The following is a 26,246-nucleotide window of genomic DNA, read 5'->3' on the forward strand; positions in this document are numbered from 1 at the left end:
TATTTGATACAGCTCTGTTACAAAAAGTCCATTTTCCTTATTATTAAAAGTTTGCTCTGTAAACTTAACAGTGTACCTAACAGTGTCCTCGGCAGTTAACGGGTTAAAAGCTGCGTCAGGCATTATTGCATATCATTGGCATTTCGAAAAGCGCAGCTCCGAAAACATGTTTATGTGTGCAAACACACACACATACGCACAGCCGTATATAAATAAAGCGCCAGAGCACCGTTAGCAACGCCAAAAAAGTATATTCAAAAGGAATGGCCAACAAAGAAACAGCGTTGCCATAAGCAGCAGAAACAGCAACAACAGTACAAACAGTACCGAAAATAAAACCGTAAGCAACGCCACAGCAAAGCTTTGCCAAAGTGCAGTTGACGGTGACGCTGCTGCCAATGCACATGGCACTGCGACGCCGCTCTTTTTATAGCTGTCTCTTTTCTGTGCTCAAGCGGCTTGAATTGTCTGAGCTGGGCTTTTGCGTATTTAAGAGAAACGAGCTGCATTCGCAAATCAACTGAGACGCCGCGGTCGCAGTCGCAGTCGCCATTGCTCTACTTGGGCATTGTTCTTGTTGTTGACATTTGTTGCTGCTCTTTATCTTTTGAAGCTATTTATGCACATAGACGAACACACAAACATAATACATGCGTACTTTGAAAAGCACTTACATTTAATTATATTTGGCGCGTTTTTAATGATTACTTATTATTATTTTTTTAGTAGGTCAGCGAAATTGTATTTTGCACGCTGCGACGGCGTCGGCGTCGCAGTCGCCATCGCAGTCGCTGCGCTGTTTATTAATGCTATGTTGCTGCAGCGGCGCAAAACTGGATTTCAAAAGCAACAACAATAACAACTGTATAGGATTGCATTGAAGGTAAACCGGCGCATAAAAAGCGAATAAAGAAGAAGCAGAGACGAAAACTGCATTGAATTTGTATTTGCATTTAGCGTTGCATTCGCAAAGCAAAAAAGGCTTAAAACGTGTTTTGACCGAGCCACGCAGCAGAGCAAAAACAAATTTAAATGAATATAAAGAAAAATGCCCATAAAAAAAGAGAAATACAGCGAAAAAGCTCTCCAAAGAAGTCGACCACAAAGTTCAAGCACCTGCCCAAAAAAATACATACATACTTGCATACATATATAAATAAAGAGTACGTAAAATAAAGAAATAAATGAGTAAATCAACAGCAGCTGAAATGCGGCTACCATAACAATTCCATTTATTTTATCTACGTACTTAACTGAAGAAAAAATACCGCTACAACTGCGGCGTCGACGCCGACGCTGTTGTTGGTGTTAACGTTGTTGCCGTATGAGCAATTGAGTAATTACAATCGACAGCGCAGCGGCAGACGCAAAAACAACGACAACAAAAGCCTCCTCCACCACACACAGCCACACACACACGCATACACATACACACACTCTCTAACAACAACAGCGCAGTGCAGACCCTAAAAATAGCAGTGCAAAGGCAACAAAAGAACGCAACAACATTTTGTTGTTGCTTCTGTTGTTTTAAAGAGATCCAAGCAATTAAAAGTTATGATAAACAATTTTTGTTCATTCGCGCACGCACGCCAGAAGAATCCCAAGAGCGTAAGCAGAACGAGAGAGAAGAGAGTGAGCGCCAAAATGTTCTCAGAGCAAAGTTAAGCAAAGAGAGTGCACATTTCCAAAGAGCCCGAGCGGAGAGAGTCGGCGTACATGTGCGTTAGTATGTGTGGATCGAGAGCGTAAGCGTAGAAAGCCAAGCGAGCGTGGCAAAAGAAAGCAGCAACAGCGACAACAACAGCGAACATAGAATTCTTCGTGTTTTTTTTTTTGCTCGCAGCCAACCCAGTGACGAATTATGCAAAGGGGCATGACTTAAAGCTGCGCAGCCAGTACTGCTGCTGCTGATGAGACGGCGACGGCGACGGCTGCTTCTGCTAGGCAAGCGATGAGTCAAAATTGCCAAAAATTGCGCGCCAAAAATAAGCGCAAAGAATTGGCATTAACAAATTGCTCGACACTTTGTAAATAACAGTTGTAAGAGTCATATTGGCCAAGAGAAAGGCTACAGAAACTTTTCAAATGTTGAAAGAAACTGAACAAAATAACTAAGTGAGCTTTTGATAGAAATAATATAAAGAATTTAAGACAACTGATTTATAAAGATGTAGCTTAAAATTTAATAAAATTTTAAAAATAAAAAAAAAATTGAAATATAAGCAAAATAAACTAAAAGAATAAAATATTTAAAATAGATTTTTTTTTTTTTTTCTCAACTAAACAAATAAGTATTGCAAAATATTTATTCATATAAAAAATTATACTCAAATTTGTATAATTAAAAAAATATATTCCATTATATTTGAATAATATTGTATATGTATATGTATATAAAAGATAAAATATTTTAAAATTAATTTATATTCATTTTCTATTTATACAACAATACAATATTTTTTTATATATTTATATAACAATATTTTTATATATTTTCTATATTTATTTTCCATTTTGTTATTGTTAAGTGCATCCACAATTCTTTATTATTTAAATACATTATTGTTGAATTGCTGCGCATTCAATTGCAAAGTATTGAGGTTATTCGTGTGGTTATATTAAAAATGAATAATAAATATTAAAATGCATTCCAAAAACAAATCAAGTGCAACATTTCATAAATAAACAACATAATTAATTGCAGCGTCAACAGGAATGCAAAAGCTAAAAGCATAATTTTCGAATGCAACAACAACAACAACAGCAGCAGCACTAACAATTAGCTGACAACTTGTCATTGTTGTTGCATTTATTGTTGTTGTTGTTGTTATATTTATGATACGACGAAACGTTGCCGCATTCTCGTTTCAATTTATTTATTGAAACACGTAAAAATGGGGGGCGTACCAAATTCTTCTCTACGGAATAAAACGGCACACGTTGCTGGGCAGAGGGGAACGAAAAGGGAAAGGGGTGGCTCTTACTAGATGTTAAGCTTCAGCAATTGGTTTTCCTTAACATTTTTTCCTTCATTTTTTTTGTTCTTTTTTTTTTTGTAATTTGTATTTTGTTTTGTAATTTGGTTTAGTTTTTATGTCGTCGAGACCGGTAGACTAATTAGATACAATTTCCAGTTGCTGCGGCATGCCATTCTAAAAGCACGTTTTCTCTGCCCAGTTCAAGCAGACAGCAGCGAGGGGCTGCTGGCCTATGAGGGGGGCTGGTGGGGCGTGGCGGCTCGATAAATAGCGTACAACGAGCGATGGCTGCAATACAAAACACGTTTCTACTTTATCGTTTAGCCCGCTCCCCCCCTACCCAGGCTACCCCCTCAGTTACCATAGTCTTATCACCACAGCCCCGCCCCCCGCGCCCTCCTTTTCCAGCTAGCAACATTTATTTACCTGTCCGTGCGCTTCGTCACAGGTGAACGTGTTGTTCTAGTTGGCAATTGCACACGTTACAGGTCGTAGATACATTTAAGCAATGCTCTCACTTGCAGCGTTCTCTCTCTCTCTCTCTATCTCTCTGTCTCTCTCTCTCTCTCTCACTCATTCTCAGCTGCTGGCCATTATTCAATGTTAGCGAGAACAATGCAAAAAGTTATCATCTTAAGTCTATGAAAAGAATACCAAGAACTAGAGCAACAGATACAAAATTTCTAAAGATACTGTTTTGCGAAATAGCTCTCAGTGGGTGGTTCAGAAGTTCATTTCAATGAAGAAGAAGAAGTCGCAGAAACAGAAGAACCAGAATCAGTTAACGTTCAAGTACAAACGATTGAATATCTAGGCTAGGGTTAAGCATTTCTGGTATATGCACGATAATTGAATCAGTTTTAGTATATGATATGACATCTGAATATAATGACAGCAGAATGATTCAAGAAAAGAGCTAAAAGCTATCATTTTATTCTATGCCGCCTATATTTATTATAGCTCTATGTAATATATATATATATATATATATATATATATATATGTATATATATATATATATTTTTTTTTTTTTTTTTTTTTTTTTTTTTTTTTGATTAAATAAAATTTGGAATTGGCTTACAATTTCGATTTTTAAAGTTTTAATTTTTCGCTATGATATGATATAATATGATATGTATACATATAAGAAAAGTAGAAAGATTTCAATAGAAATTGAAAAATTGCAATTAACCTTTGTTTACAATTTAATATTATTTATTTATTTTTTAACATAATTTGTTCCATATATGCTTTTTTTTTTTATTATTTTGTATATTTTTTAAATTAAAGAAAACACATTAAATATACTCATTTATTTTTTTTATTTTTGTATATAACTATTTTAAGAGAGCGGTTTATGTCCACTGTGTAGCCCCAATTTGGCTCTACGGTGTGCAGATTTGGGGAATATGCGCAAAATCAAACTATAAACGCATACAGGTCCTGCAAAATCGTGTATTGCGGCAATTTACAAACTGCCCATGGTATGTGCGCGGCTCAACTCTACATCGAGATCTGAAACTGTTTACTGTGGAGGAACAGATTGTGAGACACACTAGCCGATATAGTGACAGACTGGCTAGACACCGGAGCAGACTAGCGAGAAGATTGCTTCCTGCGAGACCACTAAGGCGATTAAAACGCTTGGGTTTTGCCAAAAATATGAGATAAGTCGTTTAGGGATACTTGTAAATATATATTTGTAAGTCCTCCTGAATACATCAGAAGGTTAAGTGTTATATAAAAATTCTAATTGTGTTGTTAAGGTACTAAACTTGCAATGTACAGATTCAGCGCTTAAAATATATATACCAAAAAAAAAAAAAAAAAAAAAAAAAAAATGTTTTTTTTTTTTTTTTTTTTTTTTTTTTTTTTGTTTTTTTTTTTTTTTTATTTATTTAATTGTTTGAATTGACTTTGTTAATTTTGGATTAATTCTACTAATTTTTGACAGCCATTGATGGATAAATAGTGAAAGTGGCAAATAATTAGTTAAAATTGTTGAATATTTTACACAACTGTTAGAAAACTAGTTTCTTGCTGTCGAACATGTATTCAAAAACTTTCCACGCAAGAACTTGTTTCTATAATCATAAATACAATTGCCTTTGCAATTCTTATTATATACCAATTAAATGCCAAGCACTTTCTAATCATGAAACACGACAAACGTTTGCACTATTTAACTCTTGTCTTCTCTGGCCATTTCAGTGCGCTCTAAGTTCAGCGCGGCGTAGATAATTTGTTGATTAATAGACGCTGTAGAACGTAAAGATCGATTTCTGAATGAATGAACGTAGCGATAAGAACCCAACTCAGTCTCTATCTTTCTCTCTCGCGTTCTCGGCCCTGTCTCTTTCCCACTTTCTCTACGTATGCCTGCCATGTGCAACAGCTTGCGGCTCAGCATATTGTGGAGATCATTTGCTGGCATTGCCCTGCCTCTGAGCCATGATCATTAACAGGGCTACGCTTCTACATGCTGCTTCAACCTCAGCTGCAGTTACAATAAAAATACGAAGATACACACACACACACACACACATGACAATTGACTAACGCCAAAGCGAGCATTAAAACGACACAAAAAATACATATATATAAACCCAAAAAAGAGACCAAGCAAACGTAAAGCCAAAGCCAGAGACGGGGGCCACACGTCACTTGACGACGTTCAAGTTCAATAACCTGGCCAACAGTTACACTCGCGCACATGCACACACACACACTCGCTCATACACAAAGACAATTACCAAATAATGTGGCACATGGACATGAAGCAAAACGCCGGCAAGGAAAGGCAACAACAACTCAAATCTCAGCCGGAAAAAAATGGTATTGAAACTGTGAACAAGAAGCAGAACAAAAAGAAATGTATATATATATACATACGGGTATATATGTATAACAAAAAAATAAAGTAAATTGAAACACAATATGCGCTCGCGGACTGCTTACATAACAGCAAATAATGTTTAAGCAGCGGTAAAGCAAAGCACAAGCAGCAGCAGCAGGAAGAGCGAGTGAGAGGGAGAGAGTACGAGAGTGAGAGAGAGAGAGAGCGGCAGCAGAGCAAGCGAGCGGGTGAGCGAGTGGGAGAGCGACTCACAGCACAAATAATGAGAAACAATAACACAAAAAAAAAAAAAAAATCAAGAAAAAACGTTTCCAAAAAAATAAAAAATAAAACACAAAACGCGCAATCGAAATTACATTCGAAAAGGGGCAAAGCCGAAACAACAAAATCTGGGAATACAAAAAAACAAACGTAAAAACTGATCTGTATACGAAGAAATTCGATTTGAGTTACAGATACAAATGTATACAAATATATGTATCTGCGTATCTGTGTCTGTGTCTGTGCGCTGCTTTGGCTTTTGCATTTCGCTGTTGAGAAAGATTCCCTTTTCTGCTGTTCGGCGTCGTTGCTAAATACTATATTAAGCAACTGTAAACTGTAAATCAATTCAAATGCTGATTAATCCATTAAGCCAAAGACGCGAAAGGGCTGGGCGTGTCTAGGTCAAGTGAAATGCTTTCAAGAACGAATACAAAGAAGAGAGAGATACAAAAGTATATAAAGTATGCCAAAACCTCTAGTAAATGCAAAAATAACTTTAAGATATAAATATATACCTAAGATACCAAATATCTAAGGGTTGTTACGAAAGAATCTGTGCAGATTAACAAGTCTACAAGAGTATCTACAAATTACAAATGTATCATTAAAATACTCAAAGACATCTATGATTTATAAAAGTATCTTCAAGAAAAATGTATCTCCAAATATGCATATATAAGATACAAAAGTATCTAAGGTTAGAAAACTAACGAAAAGATACAAAAGTATTTAAAAGGTGAAAATTATCTAAGAGATACAACTGTATTTTAAACATGTAAAGGTATGTAAAAGATAAAAATGTATCTAAAACATACGAAAGTATCTAAAATATACAGGAATATCTGAAACCTACAAAAGTATCTAACAGATACAAGAGTATCCAAAATAAAATACAAAAATATCTGAAAGGGTAGCAAAAATTCGATCAAATATCAATAGATACAAAAATATCTAAAATGCAAAATTATCTGGAAAAATACACAAATATCTAAACAAAACTCTTTCAAAGATATACAAAAGTATACGAACGTATATTAAGGGTACAAAATTATCTAAAAGATACGAAAGTATCTGGAAAAATTCCAAACAATCTGTTCACTTTACCAAGATTGCAAAAGAAATCGTAAGATAGACAATTTATGCACAGCAGTATAAAAAAAAAAAACTATCTGTGAGTTACAAAGGTAAAAAACAACTAACTTGACTTTATAAGAAAAGAAAAAAATGAATGCGTAACTGACAGCTCCATAAGCTCTTTCGCATACAATTCACAACAATTTCTTGCACTTGACAACGTTGAGCACCAACAAATATGTTGCAAAAGGCTAAGAAAAAAACGTATCTGACAGATAGACAAGATAAGTTTTAGCTAAACTCAAGCCAGGTGCATGAAAAAGTTTTGCCTATAAATTGTGCAAAGCTCTTGTGGCTTAAAGTCAAAGCTCAAGATACATTTTCATTCTCTAGGCAAAAATATTAATTATAAATTTTGACGGCAAATCAAAACCAATTTCAACGTACAAAAGGCGCCACAAAACTAAAAGATACTTTCCATCAGAAGTTGTGAAGAGCCGCGCGCGTACGCAAAAACTTTGGCGCCCTGCGTATTGGGAGGCGTGGTTGCGCCCCTTTTTTGTTTAGTCGAACATAATTCATGGGTTATTTCACTCACGAATTTCATTTCGGCAAAATATTAGAATTCTCTGAGCGTAAGCAGCAACAGCAAGAAGTGATGAAAGAGGCGGAAGGGACAGGGCAAAATCAAGCAGAAAACGTGGCACAAGCAATAATCATAATAACAATAATAAACAGCAAAAGGAGAAATAGAAGCAGAAGCAGAAGCAGAAGAAGTACAAACATGACCCCAAATGTTGTAATGAGTCGCAAGTGAAAATTAACTGGAGGCAAGGAAAGTATGCAGCTTGCTGGAGTGGGTTACAGAGGGCTAAAGGGCTGTAGGGCTGTAGGGCTGTAGGTGAGGAAAAGCATGGCAAATGAAAAACTAATTGTAGCGTAGCGAATTAGGCAGGCATCGAAGTTGCGCAGCGCAGATGAAATAGGAAACGGCATACAGAGAACGACGAAAATACCTAACTACGACAAGAACAACAAAAATATATATATCATTGCTATGCAAGTCACGGCTTAGCCGCAGGCTGTCCACGCCCACCTACCCATCACCCCCTCAGCCACCCACACAGGCTCGTCTGTAATTGACGCAAGTTTCGAAGCAAAACAGAAAAAAGTGCTGCAACGCCAGCGATTCGAACAGGAGGGTAACGGTAGCTCGTTCGCTCAGTCGTGTGTGCGTGGCATATTGAAAAAAAGAAACAACAAAAAATACAAAAGGCAACGACAGTGTCATTCAGATAAGGCGTGGCAGAGGCAGGCAGGTAATAGAAAACCGTTAGCAGTGGCTGGTAATTGGCATTTAAAAGTATGTCGCACACCAAAAACAAAAAACAAAAAGAGAACAAAAAAACTGACAGAAACAAAAAAAAAAAATAGAAAAGCGAACGAGAAACAGAACAGCAAAAAACCCGATGAGCCGTGCATCGTGTGTGAATCGACGTGAAGGTGTCAAGGCGTCCGCCAATAGAGTGTATTAAAGGTGGTTTAAGGGGGCCAAACCGAATCGTTTGAGTTGGAGAGCCGTAGCGAAGCATAGTTGACAAATGGGCTGCACTTAGCAACGAGATAATTTAGGAGGCACTACGAATCATTAAGTGAAAGCTTAGCAAGTCAATAAGAGTGACATATTGGAGAGAACATAATATGTGAGCACCCTGTTTACAGGGTGTGAAGTAAAAGTTTCGTAGGAGACGTTAAATGAAAATGAATGAGGCAAATGTGGAATGAATACGAGAAATGCGTGTATGAATGATAAAGTACTTTGGCTACTTATACGATATATAACATTATTCATATTGAGATAATCAGTTATAAGGGCAAATATTTCACAGTACTATGAATATAGTAATGACAGAACTTTACATACTCAATTTCAATAATCTTTTTAAAAATCATACAATTCACAGTACTGTGGCTATACATAACAGTAGTGTGATCACAGTACTGTGATTAAAATTACATTTTAATGTATGAAATCAGCAGGCAGACTCATAGATCGTAGTGCTATATCAAATTGATGATATTGATTGATATGAATATGATATATGATAGAATATCACAGAACTATGAATATTAACTGTGTACTGTGAATTTAAAAATAATGTATAATAAGCCTATCATAAAGGTATATTTAAATACAGCTTCATTGCAATCAGCATCCATCTTCGCAATCTCCTCAGTCTCAGCCGCAGTTCACAATAAGTTTTTACTTTTGGATCCATTATTCAATTGCAGCCCAGACACGAGTCAATACATGCAGCAGCACTCATAAATGTAAAGGGATGCGCACATGCATTCCATTTGAACTTGACTTCAAGCACACGCTCACACACACACAGCGAGAATTGACTCTGAAGCTAAGCTTCAACATTTCTAGTTAACAACAAAGCGAAATTCCTCTCACTCACTCTCCATCCACCGCTCACTCTCCGTCCTGCTCTACCTCTCAGTGAGTGCATTATTCTTCTGAAAATATTACTTCATTAATGCATGTAGATGACCTCGTTCAACTGTTCCATTTCACAAGCGATTCGCCAGCATCTTAAGCGAGCTTTCCCATTCGCATGTGTGTGTATATGCAGGCGACAAATGCAGATGCAGATACAGATACAGATACAGATAGAGAGATACATGTGCAGCTGCAGCTACAGATACACCATAAACAATATGTATATATATATATGTATATATAAATGTGGCCACATGAGATGGCAAACGACAATGCACCATATATCAAATTATATAAACGTGTACTTAAAAAAAAGAAAGAAACTACACTTCCGACCTTCGAGAGAGACCCAGCATGACATCCGGGCAAATACACGACTCACTATATATACCAATGTATCTAGATACATATTGTAGCTGTATGTGCGTGTGTGTGTGTTCGCCTTGTAAGTAAATGACAAGAAAATAAAAAAAAGGGAAAAGTAACTCAGAAAAAAGAAAGAATAAAACAGAAAGAAAGCGCGAGGTATTGAAGGAGGGGTTCCAGGGCTTAGATGGAAGAGAAAGAGCAGGGCAGTGCATAACAGCGCGACATAAATTGAACTTTTTGCTGAAACTTGTCGCAAGCACACACTGAAAACGCGAGATGCTTGAGCAAAAGAACAAGCAACAGACAGAGCGAGAACGAGAGAGAGAGAGAGAGAGAGAGAGAGAGGGACCCTGCCCCTTTGGTACTTGTGCGTCGCTTAGCACTTGAAGCACGGACTCATAATTTGTTGTAATTGGAGTTTAAAATGTCAACAACAACAACAACAACAAGTGAAATGAGGGAAAAACTTGGGTAGCTGTTTTATATTTGAAAATTCTTTTGTTTTTCATGACAAGAATTTTGTTTTTTGCTTTTAATTTCTAAAAAGGTGCGACAATTGATAATTCCAACTAACAGTTCATTAGGCCTGAAAGAAAGACCCCGCACAAAAGGGTTTCAGCATTTTTAATGAGCACAAAAGAATGCCCAAAAATGAGCGCAGTTAAACGAAAGAAAAAGCAGAAGTAAAAAGAGCCTTAAGTAAATATTATATAAGGGCGGAGGAAATGCTCAAGGGGCATCCGAAAAACTTATTCAAAGCAAGATGAACATTAAAATTTAATGATAAGTATGGAAATAATGAGTATTCTACTACCAAAAATTTATGAAAAATGTATTGGAATAATTACTAAAATTATCTTTATAAGTTAATAAATATATATATATGTTTATATGTATTGCATTCTGTTTATAATTGTTTAATTATTTTGTATATAATTATTAATAAATAAATATTTGCTCTACTACAACTAATATACTAATATATATACACATTTATATTCTCTAATATTCTGTTAAAAATATTATAAATAAATATATTTCCCAATTATCATATTATATATTATATTCCATAGGCATAATAAAAATTTCTGTTATTTTGTTACCAAAAAAAATTAAGAAAAATATTTAAAAAATATTTATATTTTAAGTCAAGTCTAATCCTGATTCTTGTTGTCTTTGACTAAAATAACAACATTAAAAACTTCAGTAAAACTTTTCAAACCGAATTCCAAAGAACCAGCAGCAATTTAGTATGTGGGTCAAATTACAATATTAATTTCTAATACACAGCTGACCGAAATATGTATGAAAATCAATTTGATAGACGGCAACAGCATTAAAAAAAATGTACTCGATCAATATGGAAAGCTAGCTAGAGCTATATATTGCAGTAATAACAGCAACAGCAGCAGTTGTTAATTTTGTATGCCAGTCAGGCATGAAATTTCATTTGCTACTCCCGGCTGTCGCTCTAAGTGTGACCAAAGTGAAATAAATAGTAGAAAACGAAAAACTGGTAAAAGAAAATGCAATCGAACATCGATACAAATCACACAAGGAGAGAACGAGAGAGAGAGAGAGAGAGAGAGAGAGCAAAAGAGAACAGCAATCAGTTGACAATTGGCTGTTCGAAATACCAACCGCAAATATATAACAGACTCCAATTGGTGGTTTTGTCTTCATTTTTTGGCCAGATCTGGCTTTATTACAATGACAAATTGCATGCAATTTGATGGAGCTCAGCTGGCCAACACTTTCATTACCTGCACACTCTCCTAACCTCTCTCTCTCTTTCCATCTCTTTCTCCCAATCACATTTTGCGCGCACTGAGACTTCGACTCAGCTCGGCGGTCTTAACTTGGCTTATATGTGTGACAGAGAATTTTTGGCTAATACTGCAGCTGCTGCTGCTTGCTCTCTGGCCATAAAACCTGCTGAGTCGTCATCGTCAAAGGTATTTTACCAATTCATTCATAACTAAGCTGGCACACACGAACGCCTTCAGTACTCATAATCTCTGCCATCATCATCATCGCCATTACCGCCAGCTGCTGCCAATTTCAATTAGTTCAATTACGAATACAACAAAAAATAAATAAGGGAAAACAACAAATGGGAAGACCAGTTAAGGGCACAATTTACATATGTAAGTGTAAGTGTGCACACTCTGACAAATCAACCCTTTTCTTCTCTCTCTCTCTCCCTCTCTCTTTCTCTGTATGGCAACTGAATCGGACAACTTTATGCAATTAAAACTTGTGAAATAAAAGCACAGTAAAAATCAATTATTACTTTTAATAATACAGAGCATTCGAACCAAAAATAATAGTAATAAAAATATATATATTAAATATACCTGCACTAATCTCAAGAAATCGGGCTATATTTTAATATTTTCCTAAATATTTTATGATTATTTAATATTTTTGCATACAAATAATACTTATTTTTATAAGTGAAATAAAAACAAATATTTTTCATTAAATTTAATCTAAAAAAAAAAAAAAATAATAATAATAATAATAATAATAATAATATACAATTAATAAATTGCAGTAAAATTTAATTTTTTTTTAATTTAAAAATTTTTACCTAATTATTATTTTTAGTGAAATCAAAATGAAATACTCCTTTCACCTGCTATTAGTATTAACATTTTATTTTTTAATGCGATTATATTTTTATATAAATATGAGCCCACTTAACATGATTTAAGGTAAATTATTTTAAAATATTAAATGTCAAAGACGTGAAGTTTGTATAAGCTTTTAGCTAATATTGTAAAATTCAGAATGTAATGAAAGCGGATATTTCAATTATATTTAAATTTTATCTTTTATTAATCATCAAAGTAAATAATTATTTACCATAAAAAGCAACCGTATTTAAAATAAGGAAATATAATTTATTATTTTATTTACATATTAAATAGATCTTTAAGAAATTGTATTTTTGTATACTTTTTATTTATTTCATTTTTTTTGTGTTTTATTGATTTATTTTTTAGTTTTAGATTTTTATTTTTGTTTTAAAGTAAATAAAATTTTACTTTTTATAAAAAATATAAAATATTTTTCGACGTATACAAAAATATTACTATTCATTATATTAAAGTGCCATCAAAAAGTGGACGCCTCTGAAAGCCCTTTTTAATTATTAATTATTAATTTAATTGCAAACTTAACTGACAGCCCTCGCTTCAGGATACGAGTGCTATAAGTGCCACCCCCATATCGAATAATGGTCAAAAATGCAGCAGTTCCGGAGTTTCGGACGCCGCCGTCCGGACGATGCATTTAATTAAAAGCAAAAAAAAAGGCCAAAAGCAGCGGAGGCGGAGAGGCCGAGCACGAAGTACAGAATAGGAGGTGGACAAAGAGAGTGGTGGCAAGAGGTGAAGCAGCTGCGATGCAGACAAACGACTCGCGAAAAGAATGCTCCAATGACGGATGAGCTTCTGCCTACTGCTGCGAGGCCTTGGACGCACATAATTTGCAAAAGACCTTGCGGCGAATACGGCGGCTGGTTTTGGTGGGTGAGTGGGTGGTCGTTCGACTGGATGGATGGGTGGGTGGTGGGTGGTTGGGTGGTTTGGGGTGGTGCATCGGCCCAGGCTGCGCCAGGTAAACGAATGCTTGATGGAAATTGTGAAAGCTGCGCCAATGGGTGGTGGCATTACAGCCGCCGGCGAATGGCCTCGAAACGCACCACCGAAAAAACGCACTCGCACATGATTACTTCATTAGGAGAGGGGGGGATGGTGGGGCTGCCATCGAAGGAGTGTGAGTGGAAAAGGATGGCAGGCAAAGGCTGGTTTGCGCTGACTAAGCAGCGGCACTGAAACGATTCCAGTTGCTGCTGCTAATGCAGCATCGGTCAGACGAGTATGCAATCTATTTTTAACTGTCTGGCAGCGGATTGGAGATGGCTGCGGTGTGGTTGGGTGGTGATGCAGCAGCAGCAGCAGCAGCACCACCACCACCACCACTCTGTGTACATTGGCTGACTGCATGCAAAATTTATGCGCTATGGCTGTTGATGTTGCTGTGCTGCGTCACGCCGCCAGACGCAACGGCGTCGCCTCTTCGGCGTGGAGGCGTGGCAAACGAGCAGAAGGAGCTCTGGTGACTGGCGTTGGAGGCGTGGCAAAAGATGCGTCTACATGACAGCAAATTGTCAAGCGGGCAGCGATCAAAAATTGTTGAGCTTTGACAACGAAGTCTCAAGTGTATGAAGGTAAATAAATTAAATAGATATAAATTGCATATTTTAAACTATGTAATTACAAACTTCATGATGACTTTCACAAATTAATAACTGTGTTGTAAAACATACCATATTAATGCCGTAGAAAACCAGAGAATTTTCACAAATTACGTTTACTATCACAATTGATATAGTGTTGTAATACATGCTATTATGTATATATGACTGCAGCTCAGTGTTGCAAAGCGTTGTTAGTTTCCAAGATGTTTTCCAACACTTTTTTCAGGCAAGTATTTATTTCTGCGGTATTTTAAGTGTTGCCAAATGCCAATAAGCAAAGTTTAAGAAATTCTTGCACGCTTGAAATTAATTTGCAATTTTAAGTTTTTTTTCACTCATCTCAAATTTTAAACACAGAGTTTTGTATGAAAATTGGAAGATCTACCGGGATGTGGTTGATATAATCTCGAGCTTGTTCAATCCACTTGCTTTAGACGAGCTCCATATGTGTACTCCACTACTCGCTACACGAAACTAATCGCTTTTACCATTGACTGACATTCGCTTTTCTGGAACAGTGTTGCTAATCACTATTCTAAGTGTTGTAAATACTTGTAGATAGATGAACGAAGATTTGTCTAGGATCTAGATATTCGCTATTGTTGGACAGTGTTGCAAGTGCGCTTGAGTGTTTCGCAGGAATTCACTCTGCAGTATTGTAAAACACCCTAAAAACATAATTAATTCACCTTAATGCAACCTTTTTAGCAGAATGCGCCTGATTGCTGATTCCACACATTATCAACATTTTCTCTTTTTTGTTTTTTGCTATGTCTGTATCGATACTTAACAAAAGTTATTATTAGATCTACCCATATCGCATCGCATACAAATTCCAACTTGGTTTATTTACTTCGGACCAAATCTCTTTCGCTCTCTGACCTTTCGCTGCCTTTGGCAGAACTTTGACAAACTTCCAATGCTGCAGAGAGTCGGCTGTCGTCGCATTTGTTTTGCTATTTGCGTCGCCTTTTGGTACTTTCAGACAGTCGGACAGACGGATAGACAGATAGACAGAGAGCCAAAAGGCAAGGGCCGGCTGTGCCACATGTTGAGGGTTGGAAAAATCGATTTTGGCTAGTGCCAGCGGCGTCTGTTCGAGCTACAAATTTTTGTGTGTCTGCTGCTATTGTTGTTGCCGGCGCTTTATCTCGGCATGCCGATAAAAATTCTGTTGTTTGTTTTGGTGTCTACTTTTTCGCCCATATATATAAATATGCATAGATCTATATATATATATATATAGAGTAGAGCCGATAGAACAAGGTGTAAACCAAATGTGAAACTGTTCAATGGCCTGAAATTTGATGCGAAAATATTTCGGCGATATTTTCAATGCGGCGAAATTTTTGTTGTTGTGGCAAAGTATGCAACAAATTTTGCTATGTTTGTGTGAGTGTGGGTGTGGATGCGGCTGTGTGTGTGTGCTCGTGTGCGTGCGTGTTTGTCTCATTTGGCATTTGAGCTGTTGCTTCCGTCTGCGCTCATTCTCTCACTGTCTCTACCCCTGTCTCTCTCACTCTTTCTCTGCCCTACACACACTCAAGCTGACAGTGCAATTAGCACATGAAGCAGCATCTTCTCAACATTTGAAGAGTTTTGGCCATGTTGCTCTTTGGCCCTTTCGCTGTAGTTGCGAGGCTCAGAGCACGCCAGGCCAGCCAGGCCAAGCCTGGGCCCGCTTGCCACTTGGCATCGTTTAAGCTTTTTCCTTTTTCGCTTATGTTCTCTGACAACGGGCGCCGCGAGCTGCGTACGTGCCTTGCTAGAAGCAGCGCATCTGTCGCCCCAAAACGTGACACCATGGACACCTGACTGACTGTCACTGTCTCTCGCTCTCTTTTTCTTTCTCTCACTCTCACCCCCCCCTGCCCCCACCCTCTTCTTTCGCTATGCCTCGTCCTGCATCCTGGCCAACACTTCCATGTGATTAAGTGCACTTGGCCTGCGACGGATGCGCTAAAACAAAATCTTATGTAAAAGTTCAACACGCTTAACTGCACTTCGCTGACGGGTTAAACGGTTTCATTTTTTATTTTTTATTTTGAAAAAGCTTAAACTGAACTTAAAGAGCTACTAGAAAATTAGGGATCAGCATTAAAAAATAAACTCAAGTGATAATAGAAAGCTGAACGTTGAACTGTAATTGGGGATCCAAAATAATTCTTTGCTTGACGTGAATGAGACATACTATAAAAACAAGTTAAGAAATACGAGAAAAGTATGTAATCACTATATATTCTCAATATGTATTTTGCAAAACAAGAGAAATAAATTTGTATAGAACCTAATATATAAATATATTATAATAATATTATATATATTATAATAAAATTATTTGTGAACTGCACTGAAAAATACCCTTTCCAATTTATTTAAAATATATTAATATATAATAATTTCAAAACATGATATCGTAATTTCTATCTTCATAAATATTTAATATTTGATTTATTTTTTAAATTACCATTTTCGTTTTTTCTTATCTTTTAAAAGATTTAATTATAAATTATATAAATTGTTATTTTTTTAAATTTATTTATGTAAAGTAAATGTTTATTTATAATTATTGGCAAAGGTGATATCTTAGATTCAATCAATTTTACTTTATATACCCTGAATTATAAATTAGAAATCAGACTATAATAGTTTTTCGTATAATTTAAGATATAAAATCATTCGCAACTCGAATTCAACTTAAGCTTTATATATATGTCTTTGAAATAGAGAAAATTCGGATAAAAATATAAATGGCATCGCCATCGCAATGAATAACATTTGCTGCCGTCCTTGGCAACCGTTAGAAAACTTGAATGTAATTCAAATAATGTGAGAGAGCACCCCTTTCAGCTCTCGCGTTGCACCAAATGTAATTCATATGACAGTTGAAAATCAAAAAAGACCAGAAAGTACAGAAAGTACTCGCTGCTGCTGCTTCTGCTGCTGCTTCTGCTGCTGCTTCTGCTGTTGGTGCTGCTGTTGGTGCTGCTGCTGGTTGATAGCCTCAAGAGCGAGTCTCACTTGCCAACTGCACTTCAACCCCCAAAATAACAACAACAAGCAAAGCAACTACAGTTATGGTCGAAAACTTTATCAGGAATAGAATTTTGGTTCAGCTTCTGGCTCTTTGCCGCCGCCATCCCCTTTGACATGTCAGCCGAAGGGTGCGGGCTCTGGGCAAACTATGGGTGAGAGCCTTACCCCAAAAACTGATTGAATGAAACAACTAAGCCAATAGATGAATGTATGTGTGTGTGTTTACTTATATGTATGTGTGTGTTGCAATCGTTAGCTGATAGGGGTGGCTGAAGTGGAGCCAATGCACGAGTCTATCGAGTCGTTTCGCAGGTAATTATTATCAGATATTCTGTGGGGTGGCTCAATTCTATGAAAAATATTCCCGCTGATAACGAAAACCACTCACTAACGATGTAAAGAAATAATTACTAGTTGAGCGCTTGAAAAAGTTTAGTATGTATTTGTGATCGATGTCACGTATCCAAAAAAACTCGAAAAATCGATAAGTTTTAGCTAAGACGAATGAGAAGAAGAGTCTTCTATACATTTTATAAGAATTGAAAACCTTTCAGTCTGTTTTTTATTGATAGTTCGAATTTGAGCTGGCGAAAACCATTTATCGATCAATTATTTTTCATGCCATTTTCAAAGCATTCTCAATATAAATTATGAAGTTTCCTATTGAATTATATGTTGTTTATATATGATATAATTGTAATTGCTTTTCGATCAAAATTAAAGCAACATTTGTTATGTTCAAGTTATCGATACATACATAGAACATATAGATATAATATTATAATATTATATAGAATGTTATTCTATATACGAAAAAGCTGACTTGACTTAATTATCAAAAGCCTTAACTATATGTCTATATACATATATTTTATATTCATTCCTGTACATAGTTAACATATTTCTAAAACAAAATAAAATATATCATCGAATCAGAGCATTTCTATCAACTCAATCGATTGATATTTATCGATAACACATTATAAATAAATATCCTGCTGCACCATAAACCATCCTCTATTTATATTGCCAAAATTGATCATTTAATCGATTTTGAAAATTCGTCTATCGCATATCGATATTTATCGATGTGTGCTATGTCATTGATGGCACTTACCCGTGAATGCATGGTGACGTCGTTATCTCCAGCCTGCACGCCTGTGCGTATCTTTTTATTCTGGGGTCCCTCGCTGACGACGATGGTGGCCCCGCCACCGCTTACGCTGCTGCCTGCTACGGCACCGCCGACTCCACCACTGCCGTTGCTAGCACCGTTATAGGGCATTGTGGTCGCCGTGTTATAGTTGAACGAAGCCTCCGTCGTGCTGAGCAGTGTTTTTTTCGATAGAATCTTGACGTTTACTTTCTGGCCGCAGCCTATTTGCACAATTCACAATTTAGTTTAGTGGACAACTAGCAATCTGATGCGATGCACACTCACGGGCGTGTGTGTGTGTCTGTCGATGTGTATGTGTGTGAGTGTGTGTCAATATATGTATGTTAGCTTGTGTTTGAGTGTGTGTGAGGGTGTTTGTCGCTTTTGCTGTGTGACTTTCACTTGAGAACGCAGAACGTAACACAGAATTTATGCACCTGACACGAAACTCCACAAAACTTGTATTTCGGGTGAGAGGGGGGAGACAAAAATTGATTGCTAAAAATGTTGATTAAACTCGCGCGCGATTTTCCAAGCTCCTCCGAATTTGAAGAGTTGTAAATATATATATTTTTATCGATATATATATATATATAGGTATTGAAATGTTGATTTTATTTTTAGCTCTATTTCCGTTTTCAAACACTTATTGCATCAACTTGAACTTTCAACCGCATTTGACGTTTTCTTCGTCGTCTTCTTCTTCTTATTGCACTTTCAATTTGCGTGTTGAACGAGATTTAATTTTAATCGCTTGCTTTGTGTTGTGTTTGTAGAATCAGCTGCAAATAGGCAGGAAAAGAAAGAGAATGAAAATGAGGTTAATAAAACAGGTGAATTCAAAGAAAAATATCAAAACATAGCAGACACATTGAGTGAAAATCGCCAATGCAAATTGTGGTAAATGTGGGGAAAACTTTCTAATATATAATTGAAAATTAATTTTATAGGTAAATATTGTTCTTCTTTTTTTGTAGGCCATGCAAATTGTTGATACGGTGGATATTCACTAAGAGTAGAGAGAAGTTGTTCATATTAAATCACAAGCCTCTTTAGCGAGTATCCACGGTCCACAGCCTAACTAGTAAAATAAATATTTATATAAATAAAAATATACATTTTATATAATTATTTGCATTAGGAATTCTCTAAGCAAAATATAAACAAATATTATATTTATAGCCATGCAAATACATCATTTAAAATTTATTGCCTATATAAATTATAAAGCTCATGCTGAAGAAAGGCCAAAGAAATGATATACATAGTAAGTTATACATATATACTATATATTGTGTGGCTTATCTAACTGTTGATCATTTATTTTATCTCAGAACTATGCTCAATTAGACACTGAATTATCAGCAATCATATCAATCATATCGATTGCCCTATTCAAATAGGCAAATTTCAACTTATCAGCAAAACAATAAACAAAAAAATATTGTATATGCCAGATGTAGATAATTTTATGTGCGTATTGTTTAGCGCAAATATATGTATATATAAACAATGGTTAGTTATAAACATATGGCAAAATACGCGAAAGAAAATATGGAAATAATACGAGAGGCGATTCGCATGTGGCACAGCATATGTATGTGTGCACGAATTAATTTTGAAGATAAATCAAATGAATTATTATTATCAAATTACTATACCTAAAACATAAATTTTTGAATATTATACGACAAAAAAAAATTATTAAAAATATATAATTTAATTTTATAATATTATGTTGTGCAGCTATGTCTCAGAATTTAAGGCAAGCATGACAAAACCTTGTTTGAATAATATTATTAAAGCAACAGGAAGCTTTTCATAACAGCCAAATATATAGTGTAATTAATCAGATAATATATATATATATATTTGTTATATATTTTTATGATAAGCTGCAACAATGGGGATTCATTCAAATTGGAGACTCGAGAGCATAAATCAGTCGCAACAGCAGACAATAACACAATACACACAGACACAAGCACACGCACACAGTGAGACGTGAATTGCAGAAACAACCCTCGTAGAGACGAACAGAAGAAGAAGTAACGGTAAAGGCAGCCACAGCAGCCGCTGCCAAAAAGCGCCGGCAAAACGGCAACGCTTCGAAAGGAAGAAAAATTAAAGAAATATGGCCGAAAAATGTCAAAATGAATGCGAAGGATAGCGGTAAACGGATAGCTGTAACAAAGCACACAGGCGAACAGTTTGACAAGTGTGTGGCAGAAGGAGCAACAGCGAAACAGCAGCAAATGTGCATGGCGAAAAACGAAATGGAAATGAAACACGGCCAGCGTATAAACTTTGCACAGCGGCAAAACCGCGTACAAAAGTAAACTTGAAAAAGTTGTTGCTATTTTTTTGCTATTGCTATTGCTTTCCTTCTTAGTTCTTTCTATTATATTTTGTTGTTTGTTTGCTGCAACCCTTAAGGGAAAATGGGAAAATAGAATTGCTAGAGAATGAAGAAACAGAGGACGAAGAAGAAGCAGCACAACGTCGGCGGCGGCGGCGGCGACGGCAGCGGCCACTGTTGATTTCTGCTTTGTTTGTGGGGGCGCTCGCTTGGCCAAAAATGCCGGGGGTTGATTTTCATTAATGAAACACACAAAAAAGCCGCGCGCTGGAAAAGCGAACGAACTTTTTAAACACACGCACACAGGGACACAATCACACATACACACAAGGCCTTATATTGTTGTATTTCATTAAGCTTTTCACAAATTTTCTCTTGCGATTTACCACACTTAAAAATGGCGGCGAACAACAGTTAATTTTGCTAGAAACTGTTGAATTTGTCAGTTCTTGTTTTTGTTTTCCACTCTATGAATATGGCTAGAATTTACAGACTTTGTTTTATTTTTTTATAAGTCCATAATAATTGAAAAGTATTAAAATATTTTAAATGCACAGTGTTTCGTTTGTAATTATTTTCAAAGTTTTTTTTAAATTAATTTAATTTATTTATTTAATTTTTTTTAGCTTTTTAATTTTTAATTGTTGCGAAAGAAAAAAACTGCACTCTGTAAATTTTAAACTGTCAATGGGCTTTGGTATTTGCAATGACAGTTAGACGGCGCCTACTTACAGTTAACTTTGACAATTGACAATTAAATTCGCTCTCAGACACATCCATATGCGAATATGTGAGGAAAATTGTAACTGCGTTTTGATTTTAATTTGATTTACTTATTTATTTATTTTTTTCTTTTCTTTGTAATTTGTATTTATTTTTGTGTGTTTCTGTGGTGTGTAAAGTGATTTTCATCCGTTATATTGAAGACTTCTGCTGTTGTACACTTCGGCGCCGCGCTGGCGAATGACGGTCAAATAAGAAATGAAAACCTGTGAGAGCCGTTCGCAAACGTCAACGTCGGCTCTTTTTGTCGTGTGCAGCAAAAATACGAAGCGTTAGCAGCGACGGTGGCAGCGAAAGAGAGTTGGCTCACGCACGTCGCACAGGTAGCTGTTAATAGCAGCCGCAGCAACAGCAGCAGCTGCACGCGTTTTGATAGGGGTTGCAATTGGAGAGGACGACTACAGCATAAGAGCGGCACAACGCCAGCGAGAGAACGTAAATTCGGGAGAGTGTGGGAGAGGCAGGCAGCCAAGAGTAAAAGTACCTTGTGTTTTTTTTATGCTGCCCTTTTTGTTTGGCTATTTCGTGGGTGGCAAAGCGAGCTCCTACCGGTTACGTTTTGTTGTTGCTGCGAAGCAAAATAGCAAAGCAAACGACGCGCTAAGAAAACTTTACAAACTTTTCAGAAAAGATATTTGCAATGCACAAACCAGAGACACATAGTCACACACAGATACGCACGAGCACACACGTAAACACGTAATAACCGTATGCATGTACATAATTGCATATGTATGCAATTCGATGCAAGTGCAGGCACAATGAAACGGTAAAATAACACTTTCACCCGTTAGGCGTCGGCTTTTCTGCTTACCTTGTGTTTTGGCTGGTTGTTGTCTATGTTTTCTATTTTGTTTGTATATATACTCCGCACTGCAAATTATATTGTTGCTGCTGCACTTTAATTATAATTAATATAAATAGTGTTTGTTGCTTTTTTGTTGTCTAAATTCGAATGCAAACGATAATTTACTGTTGTTTTGTTACGACTATCGCGTGTCCGCGCTGCTTGCTGCTTACTTCTCGGCGGCCCTTTTAAATACAACACAAACAAAACGAATGCGACACGGTGGTCAGACGGAGACAGCAACAACAGAGCAGAGGCAGTGACACAACCGACAGAGATAGTTGGCACCCAAAAAAAGCAGCGAGAGTGTTGCTAGAACGAGAGCAGCAACAATCGAGTTCGAGAGAGAGTTATGCGAACGTGTTTGCGTGCTGTGTGTGTGTGTTTGAGAGAGTGTCTGGTCTGTTTGTGTGTGTGTAAGTGTATATGTGTGGTTGTGTGACGTCGACGTCAATGCGGCGAGGCGAGAGAGCGAATACAGCCGCACGCAATGGAAAAACTGGCGCGGCGACGAGAACGACGACGCGCGCGGAAGTATTTAATTAAGCCCAAAAAAAGTATTTAATTTAAATTGATGGCTATATGCAAAATGCACACACATGTACGTAAGTGTATATAAACACATATACAATACAATTATAACAATACACACACAAATTGCCGTCTCTCGCTGTTGTTGTTGTTGGATTTGGATTTGGATTTCTCGTGTGCGCTTTTCTGCTGCTTGCTACTGAAAAGGTTTTCAACCGTGCGCCACAGTGTCTCAATTCGTACTGAGAAAATGAGCGGCGCGCTCAGCGGTAAAAAACCACATTTGCCACATTGTGTGTGAGCAGTCCGGCATATACACGCTCGTTCGCTCGTGTAAACGCACACTCTCTTTTACAAGCGTGCGCACCTCGCACCACAGCCGCAGCCACAAATCGAACGGAACAAACACACAAACTCGCACGCAACGCAAGTGCTGCCGCTGCCTAGCGGCTGGCGGCTGCCTGCTGTGCTTGCTGAGAGCGCGTAACCAGAGCGCGCAAGTGAAATACGCTTGCTCTCTCGCTCCCACTCTCCCACTCAGTGCTGTAATGAGCGCCTGAGCGTCGTTTTCAATGTACATAAACATACGCATGTATATTTAGTGTGCGTGTGTGTGTTTGTGTGTGCCCGCTTTGCTCAGTGTGTTGTTTTTGTTGTTTGTGACTGGCAAAAATCGTGCACAGTGGTCATGGTCGTGTTATAGAAGAACGAATGTGGCTAAGTAATTCAAATTTGTTGATGTGTAATTAAATATAATTTATTTGTAGCAGTACTATTTACTTACAGTTTTTATCATTTTCTATTCTTCTTCGCTACACAATTAATAAACATTTAATACTTATATAAATATTATGCACATTTTAATTTCTTTATAGTTTCCAATTTTATCGATAGGTCCACTGATTGCCTGTTAAGCAAAGAGCGAAAATACTTTGCTTTGCTCTTAAGCGTACGTTTTGCTCTTTTCATTTCGCTCTCGCTCACCCACGCGCAACAACGTTTGTGTTTCAACAGCTCTCTGCAACTCGTTGCATTTTTATGCAGACGCCACAAATGCTTTAACAGTGTGCTGTTAAACAACAGTGGAGTTATTCTAACAGCCACTGGGTTTAACATTAACAGCGTATGGAGCTATGTTAATTGCATTAAACGTTATTTTGAATTATTGAAAAACAAGAAATTTTATATTCTATTAAAATATTATATATAAAATATTTAAATAGCGACAAGTAAAATAATATAAAATATCATTTGTGAATAAATAAAATATTTTAATAATATTTTGATATACTTATTTTTGAATGGGCCAAAAAATAAAAGTATTGTGAAACAGATTCATCACCTAAGCACTCCATTAACACGTCTCTTATCAACTGTGCAGCACTCAAAAGAGAAAGACGAAACAAGAAGAAGAATAATAGTAAAGGCACGAGATGCTGCGTGCTTTTCCTTCTTTCTATTAGTTTTTCTTTTCTTTCTATTAAATTTCAGATGCGGGCGCTTCGAGAAACCAGCTGGACAACAATGGTAACCAGGACAGTCAAATAGCAGGACATGCCACGCCCCCTGTCCCGCTGCCCCGCTGCACCCAGCACACTGCCAGTTAAGTCGCATACAGTGCACATGAATGCCGCTCGATGGCGTTCGCTACGTGTTTTGCCGCTTCACCTCCCGCCGCATTGGCATTGGCATCCTTGCCGAGGCTCAGGCGCTTTTGCTTAATGCCAAAGTGCAGGACAACAGCAGAGGCAGCAGCAGCAGCAGCGACAACAACAACAACAACAACTGCTGCAAGCTGCCTGGTAAACAACATAAACTATTTAGTCTATGCGTGCGTGTGTGTGGGCGTATGGGCGTATGGGTGTATGGGCGTGGCCATGCATTGGTAACAAGCGTGGGCGGCATCTAACTGCTGGCATATACCCAGCACTGGAGCTAATGGCAATGAGGCATATCAGTTCTTTAAGTCAATGTAAATTTAATCAAATAAAAAATATGTTTTTGGTTTTACATTTAGAGAATCCGAAATATTTTATTTGAACTTACAATCATAAACACGTTTAAACACGTCCTAAATTTAAAAAAAAACAAGTAAGAAAGCTCTAGTCGAGACTGCTCGACTACGAGATCCCCTGAACCCTTGGAGCAATAGATATTTCAATAATTTTTCGCGTCTTTCAGCTTACACAAGAAACACGCACACACACACATACACACACAAGCACCCACGCATAAACACACATGGTCTGCAGTGTGCGCTTACTATGAGAACTTAATTGCTTAATAACTTTTTTTATGGACGTACGATCTTCATGAAACTTTCAGATTATGATTATAACATGAATATACATGTAATTGCCAAAGCACAAGTCTCTAGTATTTGAAATACGCTTTTTACAAAAGTGAGGGTGAGGGGGTGAATTTAGAGGTGGGGGGTAAATTTTAACAAAAACCGAAATTGTATAAATTGCATATAAGCATACATTAAAAATTTGGAGACTCTAGCAATAAAGGTGTAGAAGATATAATTTTATAACTGGGTTTCGATAAGGTTTTTTATCGATAAAAAAAGATCGGGATGAGTTATCGATTTTTAATGATAAACTTGATATGCGCGCTGTAATTACGGACATTTTAAAAAAAAATTGAAGTCTCTAGCTCTTATATCTTCTGAAATCGACGCGTTCATACATACGGACAGACGGACAGACGGACAGACGGACAGACGGACGGACGGACAGACGGACAGACGGACAGACGGACAGACAGACGGACAGGGCCAAATCAACTCAGCTCGTCACCCTGATCAAGAATATATATACTTTGTGGGGTCTGCCACGCCTCCTTCTCCCTGTTACATACATTTCAACGAAACCATTATACCCTGATTTCCCATTGAAAATGGGTTCAGGGTATAAAAAAAGTAATATACATATATGCAGTAGAATCCCCATAATACGGAATAGATTATTGAGAATTATTAAGAACGAATTTCTTTCAAGGGTATAGAATTTTGTTTGATTTATCGCGATTATTGATTTAGCGGGGTACGAATCATAGAGACTCGACTGTATATGTTTTCTTTTACTTGTTTTGTGTACAAAAAAAGTTTTGTTTAGATATTTTGAGTCAAAGTATAAATTATTATAGGAACAATAACTCAAATATGTCTTTAAATTTGGAGTAGATCCAATCGATGTCCTATAGCTTAAATAC

General features: G+C 36.8%; 1 protein-coding gene across 21 annotated transcripts in view; it reads right to left on the reverse strand.

Annotated features, from left to right (window-relative positions):
* The window catches only part of sm (heterogeneous nuclear ribonucleoprotein L), a 215,972-nt gene that overhangs the window by 147,436 nt on the left and 42,290 nt on the right, over nucleotides 1–26,246 (reverse strand). For 10 of the 21 annotated variants that reach the window (XM_089470400.1, XM_089470399.1, XM_089470393.1 and 7 more), the window contains exons 1-2: nucleotides 21,602–21,829; nucleotides 18,472–19,292 (exon numbers count right to left, since the gene is read on the reverse strand). In XM_089470400.1, coding sequence (XP_089326526.1) covers nucleotides 18,472–18,639 — 168 coding nt within the window. In that variant the 5' untranslated portion in view covers nucleotides 18,640–19,292; nucleotides 21,602–21,829. Of the gene's footprint in view, nucleotides 1–14,387; nucleotides 14,804–18,471; nucleotides 19,293–21,255; nucleotides 21,444–21,601; nucleotides 21,831–22,466; nucleotides 23,267–26,246 lie in introns of those variants that run through there. The other 11 variants (XM_089470388.1, XM_089470383.1, XM_089470398.1 and 8 more) reach the window with 7 other exon arrangements.

Source organism: Drosophila arizonae, chromosome 5 (genome assembly GCF_054131065.1).
Source record: "Drosophila arizonae isolate 15081-1271.41 chromosome 5, UAZ_ARI_1.0, whole genome shotgun sequence".
Lineage (NCBI taxonomy): Eukaryota > Metazoa > Arthropoda > Insecta > Diptera > Drosophilidae > Drosophila > Drosophila arizonae.